Raw genomic sequence first — 18,242 nt, 5'->3', positions numbered from 1 at the left:
GACTGCTGGAGGACACAGCTCCATCCAGCTTCCTACTCCAGAGGACTTGCTTTTGCTAAGTAGTTGCAGTTCTGAAAGCCAAACTGAACTGAGCGAGGATTAAGACAAGTAAGTTTCTTTGGAGTTCTCTGATGTTCTTGAAAATACAGTTATGCTGCTTCAAGATACACTTCACACTCTTACCAGGAAGAGAGTATCATTGGGAATAATTGTTACCAGTTTTGTAACAAACCCAATCCTAACAAACAAGCAGAGGAGTAACATAACACGAAAGATTTTGGACCCAACAGCCTTTATAAACCTCAACTCAGGCTTTTCAAGTACAAAGCATGCTTAACTCCATTTAATTCAGAGACAACTTAAGGTGCATACTTTTCAGATAAGCATCCATTTGAACAAAAAATGTCAGGACAAAGGGAATAAACAGAACTCTATTTTCATGAAAGATGGTATAGCTCAGTGTAGCATTCTTGCTCTGCTCTTGTGCTTTAACTTGCCTTTTCCAACTTGACATATCAGGATCCCAGAAATATAGGTCATAACCACACATTAAGAATTGATCCTGCCAACAGCTTGTTAGAATGTGGCAAACAGAGTAGGAAAAAATAAACCAACCTCTCACTGACAGTTGCCAGTGGTTAAATAATTCAGGTTGTAAATACAAACTTGTGCAACAAACAAACGTGACAAAGCCTACCTCAGTTAAATTCGTTTATATGATAAAAAAATAAAATATTAAACTGCTTATAGTGCAACATTCTAATAGCATACATAAGTATACCATGCTTTGTAAATTTACTGTTACATTATTTACAGTACATTGCAATGCTTTAAACTAGAGGTGAAAGAACAAAAACAGGTAATGGAAAACATTTACATACAGGTATGAGCCTTAATATTGTCCACCAAACTATCCAGTTCACTTTGCAGACTTGTGTGTTGTGCACATTCCTGCCCCCTACCACAGGACACCTTTCTGTCAGCAGTGCTCTGCTTTGTCTGGAGATAGTGGAAAGATGTTTTTAAAAACTGCATAGCCTTCAAGCTTTTCTGTTTCTTCAAACATCATTTGCAAGGACAGCTGTAAAATACGTAAGAACTTCATTAATTAGCCATATCTGCTCAATCTGAAAACTGAGCTCTTGAAATAAAATCAATAAATATCCATTTCTGTAAAGCTATACCAAAGCTGAACAAAATTAAAGCCCTTTTCAAGCAGTCTCTTAGTTGAAGAATGACATTTTATAAGAGGAAAGCAGTTCAAGGATTCCTATCCATTATTTAAAATTCTGGGCTTTAATTGGGAGCTAAGCTCCCAGAACACAGGAAAAAAAAAGGATGTAGAATTATGTGCTGCCTTATTTAATGTTCCATAAAGCTTCTGCTCTGTGCACTGCTCAAGCTGATGAATGAATACAGTAAAAGTGATGCAGTAGCTGTGCCTGCAGTACTTATTTGATAGCACTGTCCTTGTATTAGAGAAATAAGGATTAATTATAGCAGAATAATTAACTACACAAGGAGAAAGGATTGTCCTAAGAGCCACTGCATGGTGCAAGGAGTTATGTAAAATCCAGTGACTACTGAGAAGTGTCTTAAGGACAACTGTTTATAAGAAAGACCAACCACAGAGCTGTTCTTAGGAGTTTATGTGACTTTTAAGTCTCTTCCCCTACAACTGCTAAAGGGAAAAGTTCTTTCCTCACTTTTTCTGAACAACATCTTTGAAAGAACTTCAGAACACTGCACACCAGTTTCCTAGGCTTCAACAACCCCAGAACTACATTAGATGACAACACTGCTTAAGCAGCAAATACTACTATTCTCCTGCTTACATTTCTGCTAATAGCAGACAGAAATCAGAATAACTTCAGGCTGCTTTTAGGTAGGGGCAAGAAAGTCAGTGGAAGTTGAAATTTAGTGTTATCTTTAATTTTTGAGTCTCAGTGTTTAAGCCTCATTTTCAGAAAAGACTTTATAATAGTTTAGGACAAGATACTGTACTATACATTTTGTGAATGCTTACTTTTACTAATGTTTGTTCTCAATGCAACAGAACTGATTCACTTTCTCTACAGTGCATTAGGTGGCTATTAGGCCTATAATGCATGTCAGGAATAGAGAATTTGAAAATGTTCCACAGCATTACTCAGAGTAACTAAGATTTAGAAATACCTCAGTAAGAGCACAAGTCTTCCCAGCAGATGGCAGAAGAAAAACCAAAGTATAAAAACACCAATTCATTCCACTGTGCATTATTTCAATAGATTCTGTAACTTTACAGGCTAACTGTGAAAAAGCCAAGCACCCAATAGAGCACATTTATGAAATACACTAATTTGCCCATCACCCCAAGCTTTTTGTAGCCTTACCTTCTGTATCTAAAGTAAGTATTTGGGATTTTGTGTTTTGTTTCTCTAACACCCGCATTCTTGAGCACTTTGTGCTTGTGCTCTGCGTGGTGATCTCAGCTGTCTCAAGGCAGCATCTCCATACTGAATACCTGAGCCCATTCTTTCTGGATCCAATTCTCCTGATGAGAAACAAAATGGTCACAAGAACATAGATCATTTGCAAATAGTATATTCCAAATAACCCGTTAACATTAGATTAAAAAAAAGAATAACTATATTCTGATCTATTTACAGAGAGATTACCTCAATTCTGCCTACTTTTAGGCAATTTCAAACCTGAATAATTTTTTTCTCTAATTTAACCACACGTCCTTGATCATGATGACAAAGCAATCTGTCCCAGAGTTAGGCTGCAAGCAAGAAATGCATTTGCACTACTTTGAACAAAAGAAAGGTCTAAAATGTTTTCTGTGAATACAGCTAAAAACTTCCTGCTTTCAGAGGCTCATAAGCAAAGAAAATAGTACTGTAGACACAAGCCAAACAAAAATGGATCAATCTGACAGAAGGATTCCAAAAAGAACTGCCCCCCAGGGAAAATGATCAACCTTTCCAGCTTCTGGTATCAGTTTCTGCCTACTTCATATCCTATGCCTTCAGAACTGAACTTCTTATGGCTGTATGGTGGCCTGGCCAAGAGAGACCTCTGTAAGTTCCTTACAGTCTCCATTTTCACACGATTCAGTGGGTGTGTGCTGGCACAAAAAATCCAGGAGCAGTTCACAGAAAATAAGATGTAATTCTGTGGTGGCAGTACCTCTTTAGAGCAGCCATCAAACTACAGTTTCATGAGAAAATAGCTATACATTGCTTTTTCATTTGGTTTTTGGGTTTGTTTAGGTTTGGTTTGTTTGTTTGTTTAAAATAAAAGCTGCTGTTTGGCATCCATTTGATGCAGTAATCAGAAAATTTCTATTAAAAATATCATGTTATTTTCATCTAAAAATTTCTGCTTGGCATTGGAAACGTGTGATTAGGATCCGAGACAGACTTTTCAATATGGCCAGTACTTAAAACTTTAAAGACATCAAGCAGCTAGAGAAGAGAAAAATTGGAATGCAAATTAGCTAATGACACCTAACACACAGAAGCCTGTCTCCAGCAGAAACCTGCCCACTTGTGTTGAGAAGCTTCTGGTATATTTCTAGATCTGCAAAAGTAAAAACGATTTCAACTGAGAGGCAGGAAGGTCACTTCAGAGAAACAGTTGCTAGGAAACATCCTTGAAATTTTTAGTATTACTGTTCATACTCTCTTGACTGTATTTCCTGTTACATATGAGAAGCAGAATTTAAAGTTATGACTGGCCTGATATTAGGTTTTTATTCTGGACTACAAAAAACTGTCTAATGTCAGGCTTGGTATTCGTAGGGATGCAGCAACCCACAGAACACAGAACCTACATCAGATCTGACTGTTACGGTAAACACCACCCACAATTCACCACCCCTTTTTGGATATACAAGTCTCACTTAGACATCCATTCCTATTAAAGCATATGAGAAGCAGCTATAAAACAAATAGGTTATTTTACCAGAATGAAATTTTGGGATTTTTTTTTGCTACAATTCTATTACAGGACTTTGAATGGTGATATTTCCATGTGCCCTTTTACTAATTTTCAGATAAAATAAAAGGATTTTATAAATATAAAGCTTAATTTACCTGATTCAATTTTATTGAGTATTTTTCTTGCACATTGTACAAAGGCCTCTTCAACATTTTCTCCTGTTAGAGCACTTGTTTCCAAGAACATCAGCTCTGCATTTAACACACACACACACACACACACAAAAAAAAAAAAAAAAAAAAAAAAAAAAAAAAAAAAAAAAAAAAAAAAAAAAAAAAAAAATGCTCAAAACAAGTCTGGAATACCAGGTATAGTAGTTCAAAGCATGAAAGCTAGGAGCAATAAAAATATTTTTTCAGAGATCTACAGTCAAAAAGCATGGTCCAGAAAAACTAACTTTTGATGGCAAACCCACAAAAAAATTCCTCTAAAATTTACTCAGGGAGCCCTGGAAAGATGGAATCCAAAGATAACCTGGGCTGTGCATGCAAAACTGCACTTGGAACCAAACTTCATACAGTTTCCCATTAAACAGGGGTTACATGCAAAAGCAAAGCCAGTAACCACAGCTGGAAGAAAAGACTTCAATTGATTTATAAAAGCAAAACCAGATTTTGCTGATGGCAGGACTGCAGCACAGAAGCTCAGACCAAGACTGCTTTAGCTGAGAGAGAATCATGTTCTCAGGCTGGAAATTCTGAATACTATAGACCAGGTAATAGTTGTCTGGATCCATCCCCTGCTGAACTGAAACTGAACTCAGTTTTCAATGAGTAAAATTCATTGCTTCAAACTGCAGCACACCCCATACAACTTTGTCTATTACCTACAGAACCTTTAAGATGCTGAAAAATGGGAATTCACGTCCTTCATTTTCTCCTCAGCTGTCTGGAGGCAAGGCAATACCTGAAGTTGTATTACATTTCCTACAGAATATATCTCCACATAGAGGGTATTCTTAAAGGAGCAGCTGTGAGTGGAAGAACCACTGGCAATGAGATATAAGCAGAATATGTAGTTTTCACTGCAGGCACTGCCTCTCTGGGCCTCAGGTACTGACAGAACTCTTTTCTATAGACAGGGTACAAAGTACAGCTTAACTGCACAAAAATGTAAATGATTTGAAGCATTATGTGTCTTTGAATGCTACAGGAAGGTTTTGTACTACTCACCATTTTCCTGTGCAAACCGGGATGCTTCTAAAAAAGTGACTTCACGATCTGCATCAAGATCCTTTTTGTTTCCACACAGTATTATCACAATGTTTTGACTTGCTAACATTCTTGCATCCGTCAACCAATTAGTAAGTGCATTGTAGGTTTCCCGGCTGTGCAGGAAATGAAATCCTTTATTAGGACACACTCATTTCTTGTGAACAGACCACCAAAACTCAGACAGCAAATCTGTGTTTGTGGCAAACAAACTGCTGGTAATCAGGTGAGGCACCGACACATCTCAGTGTACCAGCGACGAACAGGGAAGATTATCTAATTCCTTCATAAAACTATTTAAGAGCTCGAGTACTGAAAAATCAAAATTAAATTAATCACAATATATAAACACACAACTATAACATACTGTGTTAATGTGAAAAGCTAAGATTTTAAGTTCTTATCAAGTTTCAACTTTTATGCATGACATTTTGGGATAACAGAACGAGATACTGTTCCACATGGAATTCAACTGATGCCTAAATTACCAGTAGAATTGTAAGAATTTAAGAGGCTTGTGTAGATGTGTATGCCTGAAATTTCACACCAGTGTCAGGACTTACACTGCAGGCAGTCACCCTGTGCAGCAATATATTTGAACAGCTTAGGCCACAGTGTGCTCCAGCCAAAATGTCTTTAGTCATTCTTATCAGAACCCTCTGGAATTCGTCAAGGTTACTAAGACATAAACTGTTCTAAAATAAGAAAGAAGAGGCTAAGGAACAGAATACCAAGACTGCAAGAACTAGATAAAGGAGGGCCATGAAGCACTGGACTGTAACCAATCATATTTCCTGAAAGGTGCATTACTGAACGTGTGGACAAGATAGAGGCACCAACCCAGCGATCTGTGATCGTGTGAACAGGAGTTTTAGAATGTATAAATACAGCTTAATGTAAACAAGAAATGGCTTCTGCTCTGTCATATCGGTTAGTTGTCCAGAAGTCCTGACCTCCTGCAACTCTGCACACCATTTGCCATTGTAGCAGTGGTCAGGGAGAAAGCTTTAAAGCAGTGAGACTGACAGATGACTCCAGCTGACCTTAAGCACAGAACACAGATTTCAAAGGCTGCTGAGAGAACCCTTCACTCACAGAACAACAAGCAACGACCTAGTGAACCACCACTGACCAACCTAAAACTCATCTGACAAATATCAGTCAGTGGTGGCAGGAAGAATGTGAACATGTGTAAGGGTGTTTTAGTTGCTGCCTATAATATCAAAATATTGAAAGATGCAGAGATGAACAGAATTCTTGCCTGCAGTTAAAGAATGTGTAGGCAGAGCTAGACTCTCTAGAGGATGGCTTTCTATCCCAGCACACTAATCACCAGTTTCCACAAGAAAGGGTGCACCACCTTGGTTAAGGGTGGCTGAAGTCCGCTCTTGTTTCTGTGGCAAGGCTTGCTGAGCCAGTGGCTGCATGTAGTACCCACTATTAGATCAGCTGCTGGGGGCCCAACCCCCACAGATTTGTGTAACCCTTTGGGACTGTTCTCATTTGACATTGACAATATCTCATGTTAGCAAGTTCCAAAGCTTAAATATGCACTGAAACAGAAGTACTTCTTTTACTTACTTTCTTTTCTTCCTGCCCAATCGCGATTAGAGCATCAGGTAGCTGGGGAGGAATCATTGTGCATTAATTGGATCTGACAGCCTATGAGCAAAAGAGCTGCTGGCTTTCTTACCTGGTTATATCATAGACAAGTAAAGCACCTGCAGCCCCTCTGTAGTAACTCCTTGTTACAGACCTGAAATAGAATTACAAATATATATTTCTGTGGTGCCCTCACTGTTTAAAATCTGGATTAATATAACACAATCTGTATTATGAAACTAAATTCTTATTACCATATTTAAAACAAAACATGTTTTTTAGACAATGTTATCAGCTGTGCAGCAGCAGACTAAGTACAACCAGGTTTTTGATGAAGCACTTTAATTAAATATAGCTGCACAAGGGTTCTCAAAGTCCATTATGACTCCTGTGGTGCTGAAGGTATACAAATCACCATAATATGTCACCAGATACAGAACTGGAGGCTGATATATGCCCAACCCATTGAAGAGACCTCATTAGTGAAGACTACAAATCATAGCCCAGCTTTATTTAGTCAGGAGTATATCCAAAGGACTTGTCTGATAGAAGACATTTACCTGGATTGCTGCCCATTACTCAGACTTCTACCATCATACTCATCTTTGTTAACCAAGCCCTCTCCCAAAACAAAGAGACCTCAGACACACACTCCATTCCCCCCCAAAATGTATTTTTTAAAAAATGGATATCCTATTTGATGGTGAATGTACCGAAGAATCCATTAGATTTTTATGAAGTTTGATCAATGCCTCAGATGTAGAACACTGTTAAAATACAGCATTAAAAGCACACTGGTTGTTGTAAGCTGACAAACTGATTGTTTTTCTCTAAGAAACTTAGGATCTCTCAGTCTTCCTAGAAATGTATTTACCCCAATGAATTGGACTGATTTCTTTCTTCTCTAATAAAACTATATAGTTATACTGTGCAATTGTTTTCATGCAGATTTTGAACAGTTTACAGTTTCTTGACATTTACTTATTCCAACCAATAGAAGGTCTCCTAAACATGGAGTTATGTGCGTTCTCCTAGTTAAAAAACAATTATGAATTTGGCTGGTGAGCAAGATTTTGTTCATCTATTCCACTCGTAACAGAAAATACCCAATGAAAGAAAGGGCAGAAACTCAGATCCTGCAAGGCAGCATTGCTCTACCAAAATTGATGGATCTGTGTCACTGTGTCCAAGTTGGAAGGTTAATATGAAAGCAGACAAACAACTCCACTGACCAAAAAGCTTGGCCTACTTACAAGCAGAGATTAATAATACCACCACCCACAGCAGCAATTATTATAACACTTAATAAAATGGCTGAAAAGTGTACCTGAACCGCTCTTGTCCTGCTGTATCCCATATCTGCAATTTTACATATTTACCACCAACATTTATGATCTTTGAACCAAATTCCACTCCTATAGTATGATTTGAGTCATCTTTGACTACAAAAAAGAAAAGAAAACAAAACTTATTTAAAGAAAATTTAGAGTGAATAATTTTTATATAAAATGATTTAGGTATTATCAAAACTCCTCAGTGTTCAAATTACAACCTACCTGAATCATCAAATTCAGTGCTGCTCATAAGCTCACTACCATCATACAGAAATGAATGTTCTTACAATTTTTGACAGTTTAGTCAATCCAAACTTACTACTAGAAAGGCCTGCTTTAAATAATTTCCAGTTCACTTTAGTAAGTAGCAAGATACTTCTTGTACACTTTTTTCCAACTGTGTTTTCTAATACTTTGATGCCATTTAAAAATAAAATTCATGGGAATGCACACAGTCTTTACCATGAATATGCAAGAGCCAATTCTTCTTTAATACATGAAGTTAAGATACTTGCTTTATGTATGCTGTTGATATCACAGAATCTCAGCAATTTACAGCTGCCCTTACTAGGAGCAAGGGCTTGCTTCAAGTTCATTCAGAATCAAGCCATGTTCCTTAGGGCTTACACATCATTATCCTTAAGTATTCCTCAAAGGATAAGGTGAGTTACTGTTTGGTTGAGAGAGACAACAGTCACCTTAGATTTACAAAGGTTTTGAAATGCATACTATTTTTGTTTAGTCTTGATGCCAAATGTACAATCCAACAGAAATTTTCCTTTTATGTTATCTGCTCACCTCTGAAAAATATTCACAATTGAATCTCTACCAATGTTTATTGTAAACCACAGCCCTTAGCAAAGAAACCGAGTTACTATTTATTTTGAAAGATGCTACAGGCTTTCTACACCAACTCAAGTAATTCAACTTTTCTTTCATTATTTCTTCAAAAAGATCCAAGTCTCTACTATATATCAAGGGAATCTTGTAGCTGCAAATTATACCTCTCACAGAAACTAAGTCTGTATTTTCACCAACATCTTGTTACGTTCATTTGAGAGTAACAGAGAACAATGCTCCATATTAGGCTTTAGATTAACGACAAACAGTGAGCAATAAGAATTTACAGCATGGTTCTGAACATAATTCTTTACTAAAATCCTCACCTACACAAATAAGAGAATTAGGGGAGCTTCCTTACCAATAGTAGGTACTCATGTAGGCAGAGCCTTTACCTGTGGTACAAGGCAGTGGAGAACTCTTAACTGTCCTTCACATGTACTTACATTTCTTTTCAATAAATTGGTGTAGCAAACAGGATTTTCCAGTTCCAGCATTTCCTATCACCAAGAACTTAAACAGGAAATCTGAAGATTGAAAGGAAAAGAAAAAAAAAAAGCTATATTTTAGTATGGACTCTCATTTTCATTACAAGAACAAGCGCACATGCCAGCTATTCTCTTGTAGCTGTTATTTCAAAGAGAAGGGAATAGACGACAAAATTAGCAAAATAGCAATAAGTCTGAAGAATTATCCAGTGTCTGCAACAGTGATATTACACAGCAAGAACTCAGAATTCTTCCTTATGGAGGGGCAAGAAAGACAAAACAAAGCAGAAATAGCTGAATCTGAGTTCAGTTAAAATAGGCTGAATTACAGGTAAATGTTGGCTTTTATTCCAGCAATGTGTTTGAAAAGTATTAACTATAAGCTATTAATTACAAATATATAATAACATTCCTCAAAATCCACAATTCCAGAGAGGGGTGGGGTTTTTTTTTTGGTTTTTTGGTTTTTGTTTTTTTTTTTTTGGTGGTTGTGGGTTTTTGTTGTTGTTTTGTTTTTGTTTAAAATTTACATTAATTTGAACTTCTCTATTAACAGTTTAATACTCATACTTTGTTTTTAATCCTTGTACATCTGGGACAACCACAGTTATTTCTCTGCAAAATTTAGAGGGAAGAAATCATTTTTATTTTGAGATGCCTAGTTTGACATTTCCTCCACATGTTGAATTAATATACATGTATTTCTGTTACCTATTTATGAGCCCTTTCTATCAATGTTCATTGGTCATACATATTTTCAACAATAGGCTCATTATTATTATTTTAACAGTTACATAAAATGCTTAAATGCTACCAAATTTGCTTTCAGTTTTGCTAAAGACTAAAGAAAACTTCCCTGTCTTACTGCTCTCAAAAATGATAAACTGATTAGAAAGCTTACAACTGCTTCCCCTGATATACTGCCACCAAAGCAACCTTTACAGCTCATGCAACGTTCCCGATTTATTTTTCTACCAGCAGCAGATTTTTTACTCTTTTATCACACAGTTTCTCTAAGAAACAGAGCAGGTGTCCAGAAGACATCTGGTAAGCACGCAAGGAAAATGATAAAGTGTGCCATATCAGCAAAAATAAAAAAAATAATTTTGTTAAGAGTGTTCACAGCTGTCAAGTGGGCTACATGAGTATTGGCCCAGGGGATGGCAGAATAAAAAAAAAAAAAAAACTAAATTATGCTAAAAAATCACCTACCAGGACCTCATCTGAGTACTTAGTTTCAAAAATCTAATTTAAGATGCACACAAATCTATGTGCTCATTCCATTTCATGAAGGAGTTACTTGTTATGGTGTATCATAAACACTCCCTAGCAATGGCAAAAGAAACAAGCAAGTTTCTCAAATGCTAAGAAGATTCCCACTATTAAAAATACAGGGCTATGAGTCCTGGAAATGTCTATCATTCTTCATCTTCACCTGTCTTCTGGATTTTATTCATATTTAAAACGAGGTAATGTTTTACTAAGAGTTTTTTGCTTTTTTACGTTTTGCCCTTCTTGTTTCAAATGCTGTAACAGGCTCAGAGTAGATTCTGAATTCTACCCTTCTCAGAAAATGGTTGTTTCTTGCTCACAAATATGACCATTTACATGCTCAAGACTTTCTGTTCCAAGAAAGTGTTCTCTCATTTGTCACGCCCCCACCCAGCTGCTCATGCTTTCTGGATTAAAAAAAAAAACAAACAAAAAACATATATATAATTACAAAAAGGGTTTTCCTTCAGGTCATGAAAATTCTGTGTTAACTCCTCAAAAGAAGGGCCCTTCATGTCATCTCAACTGCAAAACATGCTGAAGCTGAGAACCCCTCATGCTGTCAAGTCCTCACTGTTAGTATGAAATGTAGATATCATAAATAGCCCAAAGTGTTAGGTTAAGAAAAAATTCATCTCAAAGAAAGCCAAGTTTCAATTCTTATGGATCAAATATCACTGGTTAGCTGCCTTTTACACCATTTTGTATATTTAAACTACTTTGAGAGTGTGTATATGTGTATAATCTCACTGGTTTACCACTTTCAGAGTACCTCAAAATGCAAGATATCCTGAGACATAGACACAATTAAAATAATCTGTTTCTGATTCTGTTGTTTTTCCAAACATAAATCTGAAATCCAATTAAAACTGGTTCTACTTTGTATCTGGTGAATGCTGTTTGTAAGATTTTCCCCTTAAAAACAATTATAAAATTCAAGTTTATCTTTCCCCGCCCCCCCCCCCCCCCCTCCCCCCCCCGGGAAGACTCTTGGTATTGCCAGCAGTACAACAGCTACCACAGACCTAAACCAGGGAAGGACGAAAACCAACACTCTATTCCCCCACTAGTCTGCACTGGAACTGCAAGCACTGCTTGTCAAATGTGGCTCACCAAGACATGTTTGTGCAAAGCACAAACCCACAGTGAGCAGCGAATTTACCACACTGCTCCCTTCTGCACAGGCCAGCCAGGCCTTGGGACAACCATGTCACTGCCAAGGACTGGTCTGGAAGAGCATCAGAACAGCAGTGTATTTTTGCCTGAGGTGTTTTAAATTGAGGTGCTTCATATGTTGCTCTGAAAGCAACAGTGCTATTTGGGGATTTTACATTCATGTCTTTAAATTGATAATGTGTTTTAGCAGAGCATCATAATAGGCTCCTAATTCCTATCAGGATTCTATTCGTCTGTGCCAGACAAATTTAAAAGGGAATCTCTTCTACAAATAAATCACTTGGATGCCAGTTCAATGCCTGCTTACTTAGTAGACAAAAAATAAATTTCCATCTGACAAAATAGCAAATGGACTTTTTAAGGTGAAACTTGAAACTAGTTACAATTCAATTCTTCCACTGTGGGAAAGTAAGAGAAATGTGTTTTATTCCACAAAACTAAGAGAAATGTGTTTTAGTCCACATAAAATGAAAATGTTAGTCTTCTAACAAAAAAAAAAATAATCATCTTTCTGCACCAAAGATAGCAAGGTTTCCAAACAAATGTAGACTCAAAGACACTGCTACATTCACATTCACAAAGACACTTATATTCAAATATAACCATGCTTCTATCATTTTAAACTCCAATTTTATGTAAACTGCCAGAAAGCTTTTAGACTTATCAGTTTATCCATGAGCACTGGATAACATGGTTCAGGAGATCTAGAATGCTCTACACATTTAATCAACTGCAAGGAAGGACAAGAGAAAGGCTTTGCCAATACCAAATGTTAAAAGTTTGTTAAATCTTGGTATTTTTAAGTTCACAGCTAGCATATTAACAAATAAGGTAATACCAAGTAAGAACGGGGAGAACATTTTTCATTTTTCTTATAATGTCTTTCTGTATGACAACTGGTACCACATCAACTACATTTTTATTACTTATTTTAACACATTATTTAGGACACAAAATGTTTTCTCTTTGAGCTGTACAGATGTATGTAAAATTTAGCACAGTTTGGAAGCACAGAAATCAAATGGGATGGGGCAGACAGCTTCTTTCAGACCATCACTGTGGACTCAAACTGTATATTCATCCTTAGCAACTTCAGCAAATGCAACTCACATTCTAGTGTTTGCACTACTGCTTAATTGCTCTAGTTTTTCTTTTTGGTGTCCTCTTCCCAGAGGAGTTCACTTCATTTCATTGCGTTTTTTTAATCTCTTTCTTTTTCTCCAATTGACAAAGCAGCTCAGAGCTCCAGCATTCCAGATAGCTGCCAACGCTGTCACCCTAGAGAAACTTTTCTTTTGAATTCTGTTGTTCCTTCTTCATAGAAAAGCTGAAAACATCATTCAGATGTTAAAAATGCTTGCTGCCATGCTGGCTGCTGAAAAGGTTTAGAAAAGTTAAAGCACTTTGCCTTTAAATAAGATGGTTTTTATATAGAAGAGATTTAGGATCAAAACTGAACTCTGTGCTAAAGGGAAGAAAGGTCACAAAATAAGCACTACAGAAATCATAAGGAGATGAAAGCAGCATAGGATGGTGTTTAAGGAAATAAGGCGTTATAAAGAATCAGCTTACTCCCCTCTGAGAGTTACATGCACCACCTGATCCCAAACTGGGTAGGGGGTGCATGAAATGAAACATATTTTCTAGCACAGGCAAAAAGGAATAAAACTGTGGCTTCACCCTAAAGATGCACCAGCAGCACAAGCTGTTAAACTACGTAAATTACATAATGTCTTTTGTGTTTGTTATTTTTGGTGGTTTTTTTTTTTTTTCTTTTGGGGGTGGTGGTTCAGTGTGAGCTGAGGGGAAAGGAGAAGAGAGACAATTGTGGGCTTTGACTCAAGCACCAGCAAAAACAGATGGTTGATGTGGCAACCACCCCCAGACATGCAACCTCCTTCTTTGACTGAAGTCTGCTCCAGCAGAAGAAATAGTCAAGCAGCTTCTGAGATGCTGCAGCTTAGTCTTTAAAATGCAATGAGAATTAAATTGTTTCCTTTACACTGTTAATACAGTAGGGTAGGGGGGAGACCAAATGATATCCCCAATCACAGTTTGACATCCTCCCAACTCCTTGCTACAGAGTAGAATTTATATTGACTAATGCTGACCCTTTGGAAACTCTCTCATTCATGGCATAGGGCAGGAGGAAAGAGTGCTCTGAAGAATTCCTACTGGCACATGCTGCCTCCAAATGAAAGGAGGAGCTATTCCCAATGCTTACTCCTTTCTCCAGCAGAAAGTTAACAAGATAAACAGGTAGAACAGATCAACCTGGCTCTATTCCAATCTGCAAAAAGAATGCTTCAAAGGGGGAAGTTCTGCTTCCTTACAAGTGACAGAGCTATGCCCACTAAGAAATAAAATCAGATTTGAAACAAACTGAAGACCAGAGTGATAAAAGCAACTTCCATCAGGTAAATGCCAGGGGATGGTGAGAAAAAGACAAATCAAATTGCCCAGACCCAAAAGAAATATTTTGAAATAGATGGAAAGACTATACATTCTTTGCCAATGGTAAACATATGTGACCAGACTGGGATTTGTGGATGTGGATGCTGGTGGAAAAAAAACACAAGGAACTAAGGAGTGAAGAGATTTGACTTGAATCTTACACATTGCACGTATTCAATGCCCAGACAACTTCCATCCTTCTACCATTTAAAATCCAAAGGTTGCTTTCCATTTACTTATTAAGGATAAGTGACTTTCTATCAGGCTGTATTTACCACAAAAACATGTATATTGTGCACTGGGAAGTAAGCTAACACATGCACGTGTTGTTATATGGCAATTATCTACAGAAAGTCCATTACATCTCAGAAAGCTTGAGTTAAAAGAGTTTTCCTATGAATAAGAGATCTGTTTCCAATGTTAAATGTCAAACTTCTAAAAGCATGACCCTTTTCTCCTAAAAGCAGCAGGAAAATGTTCTTTCTAAACCCAGTCTCAAAATTCATGGAGTTATCTTATATTCATGGTTGGTTTGGTGTTGGCACTTTGATGGGAAATAAATTGAACACATAAGAATTGAATAGATATTGAATTGAACACATAAATAATTGAACAGAAAAGAAAGCTAAGAAGATACACAACTGATGTAATAGATGTGCAGCAGTGAAAATACGAATTGTAAGCAAAATTTAGTGTCAAGACTGAGAAGCTGCAGAACTGTGTTTGAAAATAGGGAAGAGACAAGAATCTCAATAATGCACAGAATGAGTTGTGAAAAGTGAGTGAACAGAAAACCTTCAAAGAAGACAGAATTTGACACAGAGGAAGAAACTAAGGGAGGAAAAAAACCGCAGGAGACATAAAATTAACAGTGGTGGTCAGAGGAAAGGCTCTTTATTCTCTATGGATTGAGAAAAAATATTGAATAAAATAACCCACCTTGCAACAGAAAGAGAAGTTGAAACCTCATAGCAAAACTAAAGTCATATAAAAGTCAGACAGCAAAACAACTTTGGGAAGAACAACACCAACCCAACCACCAACCAGGTTCTGAGCCGATCTGTATAGGATAAAAAGCTTGAGGTTACATGATTGGAATGGGTCATAATTCAGGCAACAAGAAAAACCTATTTCATGACTAAGCATTTACAAACTATATGGATTCCAGGAGGGGGATCCAGTGCCCCCCAGTCTCAGTCACCAGGGGGAAACTGGCCTAATACTTCTCCCATCCTCCACAGCCATTGTAACAGCTGGTCAGCAACAAACCCCTCTTTGTTAGGACAGTGAGCACATGAAATCCAGAGAGTTCATCAAGCACAGAAGATCCATAATTTAATCACATGGAACTGCAAACTTTGATCTGTCAATGGGGCTGCTATATATGTGGACAGGACACTGCAAAATTACTTACTGACTACTGTTATGGTCAGAAATTGTAGAGCCATTAGTTAAATTTTATGCTATAACAGCTTTTATTCTTCTGTGTTCTCTAGAACTTGACATTCTCAAGCATTCCAGCTCTGAATTTTTTGTAGCCTGTGTGTGCACAGGACAAACACAGAAACTCCAAAAGGTAATAACATCAAACAAGAATTCAACAAATAACAGGAACAACCCACAACTACAAAGCTTCCATTTCAAGGGCTTGTTTTCTAGGATACCAAAATAATCAGAAAGTATCAACAGCTCCAGTGGCTTACTATCCCTATTATGCATCACTGGAACAATGCAAAAAATGTCTAATTGTTCTGGTTTAAGATACCAATCATCTATTTGGCTTACCTACTATTACAGCATCAAAGGAGGAGCACCACTGAAATGCTGTCATCTCTGGTTTTCCACCAACTCTTTTGCTCAGAGACCACCATAAGCACAGTCAAAGTGATCCCAGTTCTAGACCACAGGAGTACAGAGCATGAAGAACTTGTTTAAACTCAAATCTAGATGGACAAAGCACACCCCTCTGTTTCTACATGTAAGTTTTACATGTTTCTAGAACAGATGGACAAAAGAAGTAGGGTTTCAGTATCTTAATGTTGGCACTTCAAGGGTTGCCCCACACTCTTGCCTTGTTTTGCCCCCTTGGTTCTGTGCATTTGGTGTACACTGAAGCACTGACCAGTAGGACAGAACATCGAGCACTGATGACTACAGTATTGAAAATAAAATGACTTACACAGTAGAAACAATCAGGTCACTTGGCTTACTCCTGATGGACTCCCAGCCTCCAAAACAGTTTCCAGAGTTGTCATGTCCAATTTTGCTTTGATTATTCAATTGTTCCGTATTCAATTCTGATCCTGCTCTCATGGACTATGAACCTATTACATGGCTTTAGAATATGTTTATATGTACAACAGCATCTTTATACTGGAAAATATTATAGAACCATATGGTATGGAAAGGGTAGAAAAGAAATCTATTCAAAGCAGAGTTTCAAGTAAAATTATTCAGAAAAGAAATTTAATACTATTCGGTTGTTTCTCATCTCCTCCACCTAGCCAGCCATACCAGCTCTGCTTGCCTCTTTGACTCCTCACTTTGATGCTCCCCAGCGACGCACTGGACACACCCTGTCAGTGCCTGCACTCCGACTTACTCCATCGGATGTTTTCCTACCGGTGCTAGTAAGACACCCATGCCAACACAGCGACATAGGAACATACCCACCGATCTTTTTTCTGCCAAGGCACTCGCACAGTCAACTCTTTTTGACGTCTGCACGTCTAAGACAACAGGACCGAAACCTTAACCTGACCGCAGAAGCACCCGCCAGCTGCAAGTGAAGGAAGGGGCAGCTTCTCCCAGCGGACGCACCGCAAGTTTCCTTCGGGACTCCCCGGACCACAAGAAGCAGCGCCCAAGCCGCTCCCTGTTTACTCTGAAGGAAAACTCGGGGGGCTCCGGCCGCGCAGCCACGGGCGGGGCAGCGCTGGAGGCTCAGGACAGCGGCGGGCAGAGGGACCCGCCCGAGCCCGGGGAGCCCTCACGTCACACCGGCTCCTTCCCCGCTCCTCAGGGGGCACTGCCCGGCCTCGGGCCCGCTTCCCCGGAGGGGAGGAGGGAGAAGCGGGATCCCCTCACCCCGGCCCCGGAACCTACCGTAGGTCTCGGACATGGCACTCTGCGACATCCCGGGAGGGCTGACCCCCGCCGCCGCTGCTCGCTGCCTGCCCCGCCCGGGCTCGGCGCTGACGGCGGAGGGAACCGAACAGGCCCCGCCGCCCGCGCCCGGCTCAGCCCAGCCCCGCCCCGCCCCACGCCGCTGCCGCGCAGGCGCGCCCGGGCCCCGCGCGCCACAGGCCTCCCCGCGCAGGCGCGGCGGCTCGCGGCCGCGGCCCCGCCCCCCAGCGGCCCCGCCCCCAAAACAAGGCGCACGTGCCCGGGCCGGTCCCGCCCCGCGCCCCTCAGAGGGAAGGCGGCGGCTGCGGCGCCCTGCCCGGGGGCGGGCTCCCCACACGGGCTCCTTACACCGAGTGCCGCGCTGCTGGCCGCAACGCGGGCCCCGTACTCGTGCGCAGCGCCGGGTCACACACCGAGGCGCTCTTCCTGCCCTTCTCCGCGTTTTGTTCCAGTTCGCACCAAGCAGGCAGCCGGGCGGCGGTCCGCAAAAGGCTGGCTCCCCGGTCACCGGAACGTTTCGCTGTTTATACATTTTAACAAGCAAAGGTACCGGCATTCCTTGGTTACAGATTACAAAACTTTCCTTTTAATTAGTACTCAAATCCCTATTTGCTCGTCGTTCCTCTCTTTGGTACTTATTGCTCAGGCTCAGTTCTGCCCTCCCGAGCCTGGGGTCCGTTCTGAGTACGTGGTCGGTGATCACGATCTCCCACGGCCAGAGAGACCTTCCCCCAGGTACTGCTCGGTCCTCCTGA

The 18,242-nt window shown here is 39.4% G+C and overlaps 1 protein-coding gene across 4 annotated transcripts; it reads right to left on the bottom strand.

Moving 5' to 3' along the window:
* Positions 1-321: 321 nt before the first annotated feature.
* On the bottom strand, positions 322-17,611 carry RAB4A (RAB4A, member RAS oncogene family). 4 transcript variants are annotated; one of them, XM_066315734.1, is made up of 8 exons: positions 17,467-17,611; positions 9,418-9,498; positions 8,125-8,239; positions 6,889-6,951; positions 5,157-5,311; positions 4,080-4,175; positions 2,373-2,533; positions 322-1,081 (listed from the first exon to the last, which is right to left on the bottom strand). In XM_066315734.1, exons 1-7 carry the CDS (start codon positions 17,495-17,497, stop codon positions 2,418-2,420), a joined length of 657 nt encoding a protein of 218 aa, XP_066171831.1. In that variant the 5' UTR covers positions 17,498-17,611; the 3' UTR covers positions 322-1,081; positions 2,373-2,417. The 4 variants fall into 4 exon arrangements, with proteins under 4 accessions (XP_066171831.1, XP_066171830.1, XP_066171832.1 ...); XM_066315733.1 differs by lacking the exon at positions 17,467-17,611 and adding an exon at positions 16,147-16,207; XM_066315735.1 differs by lacking the exon at positions 8,125-8,239 and having other exon boundaries at positions 17,467-17,533.
* Positions 17,612-18,242: the final 631 nt, after the last annotated feature.

This window comes from Sylvia atricapilla, chromosome 3, assembly GCF_009819655.1.
Source record: "Sylvia atricapilla isolate bSylAtr1 chromosome 3, bSylAtr1.pri, whole genome shotgun sequence".
NCBI classification, from domain to species: Eukaryota; Metazoa; Chordata; class Aves; order Passeriformes; family Sylviidae; genus Sylvia; species Sylvia atricapilla.
The sequence above is the reverse complement of the archived record's forward strand: the minus strand, read 5'-3'. Positions and strand labels throughout refer to the sequence as shown.

Bases quoted from the DNA above. Each gene is read 5' to 3' on its own strand.
- RAB4A (XM_066315733.1), bottom strand. From the start codon at position 16,192: ATGACAGCATTTCAGTGGTGCTCCTCCTTTGATGCTGTAATAGTAG. The intron at 5,312-6,888 runs GTAAGAAAGCCA...TTTCCTGCACAG, and splicing joins CTTGTCTATGATATAACCAG to CCGGGAAACCTACAATGCAC. The intron at 2,534-4,079 runs GTAAATTAAGCT...GTTTCTCATCAG, and splicing joins ACTCAATAAAATTGAATCAG to GAGAATTGGATCCAGAAAGA.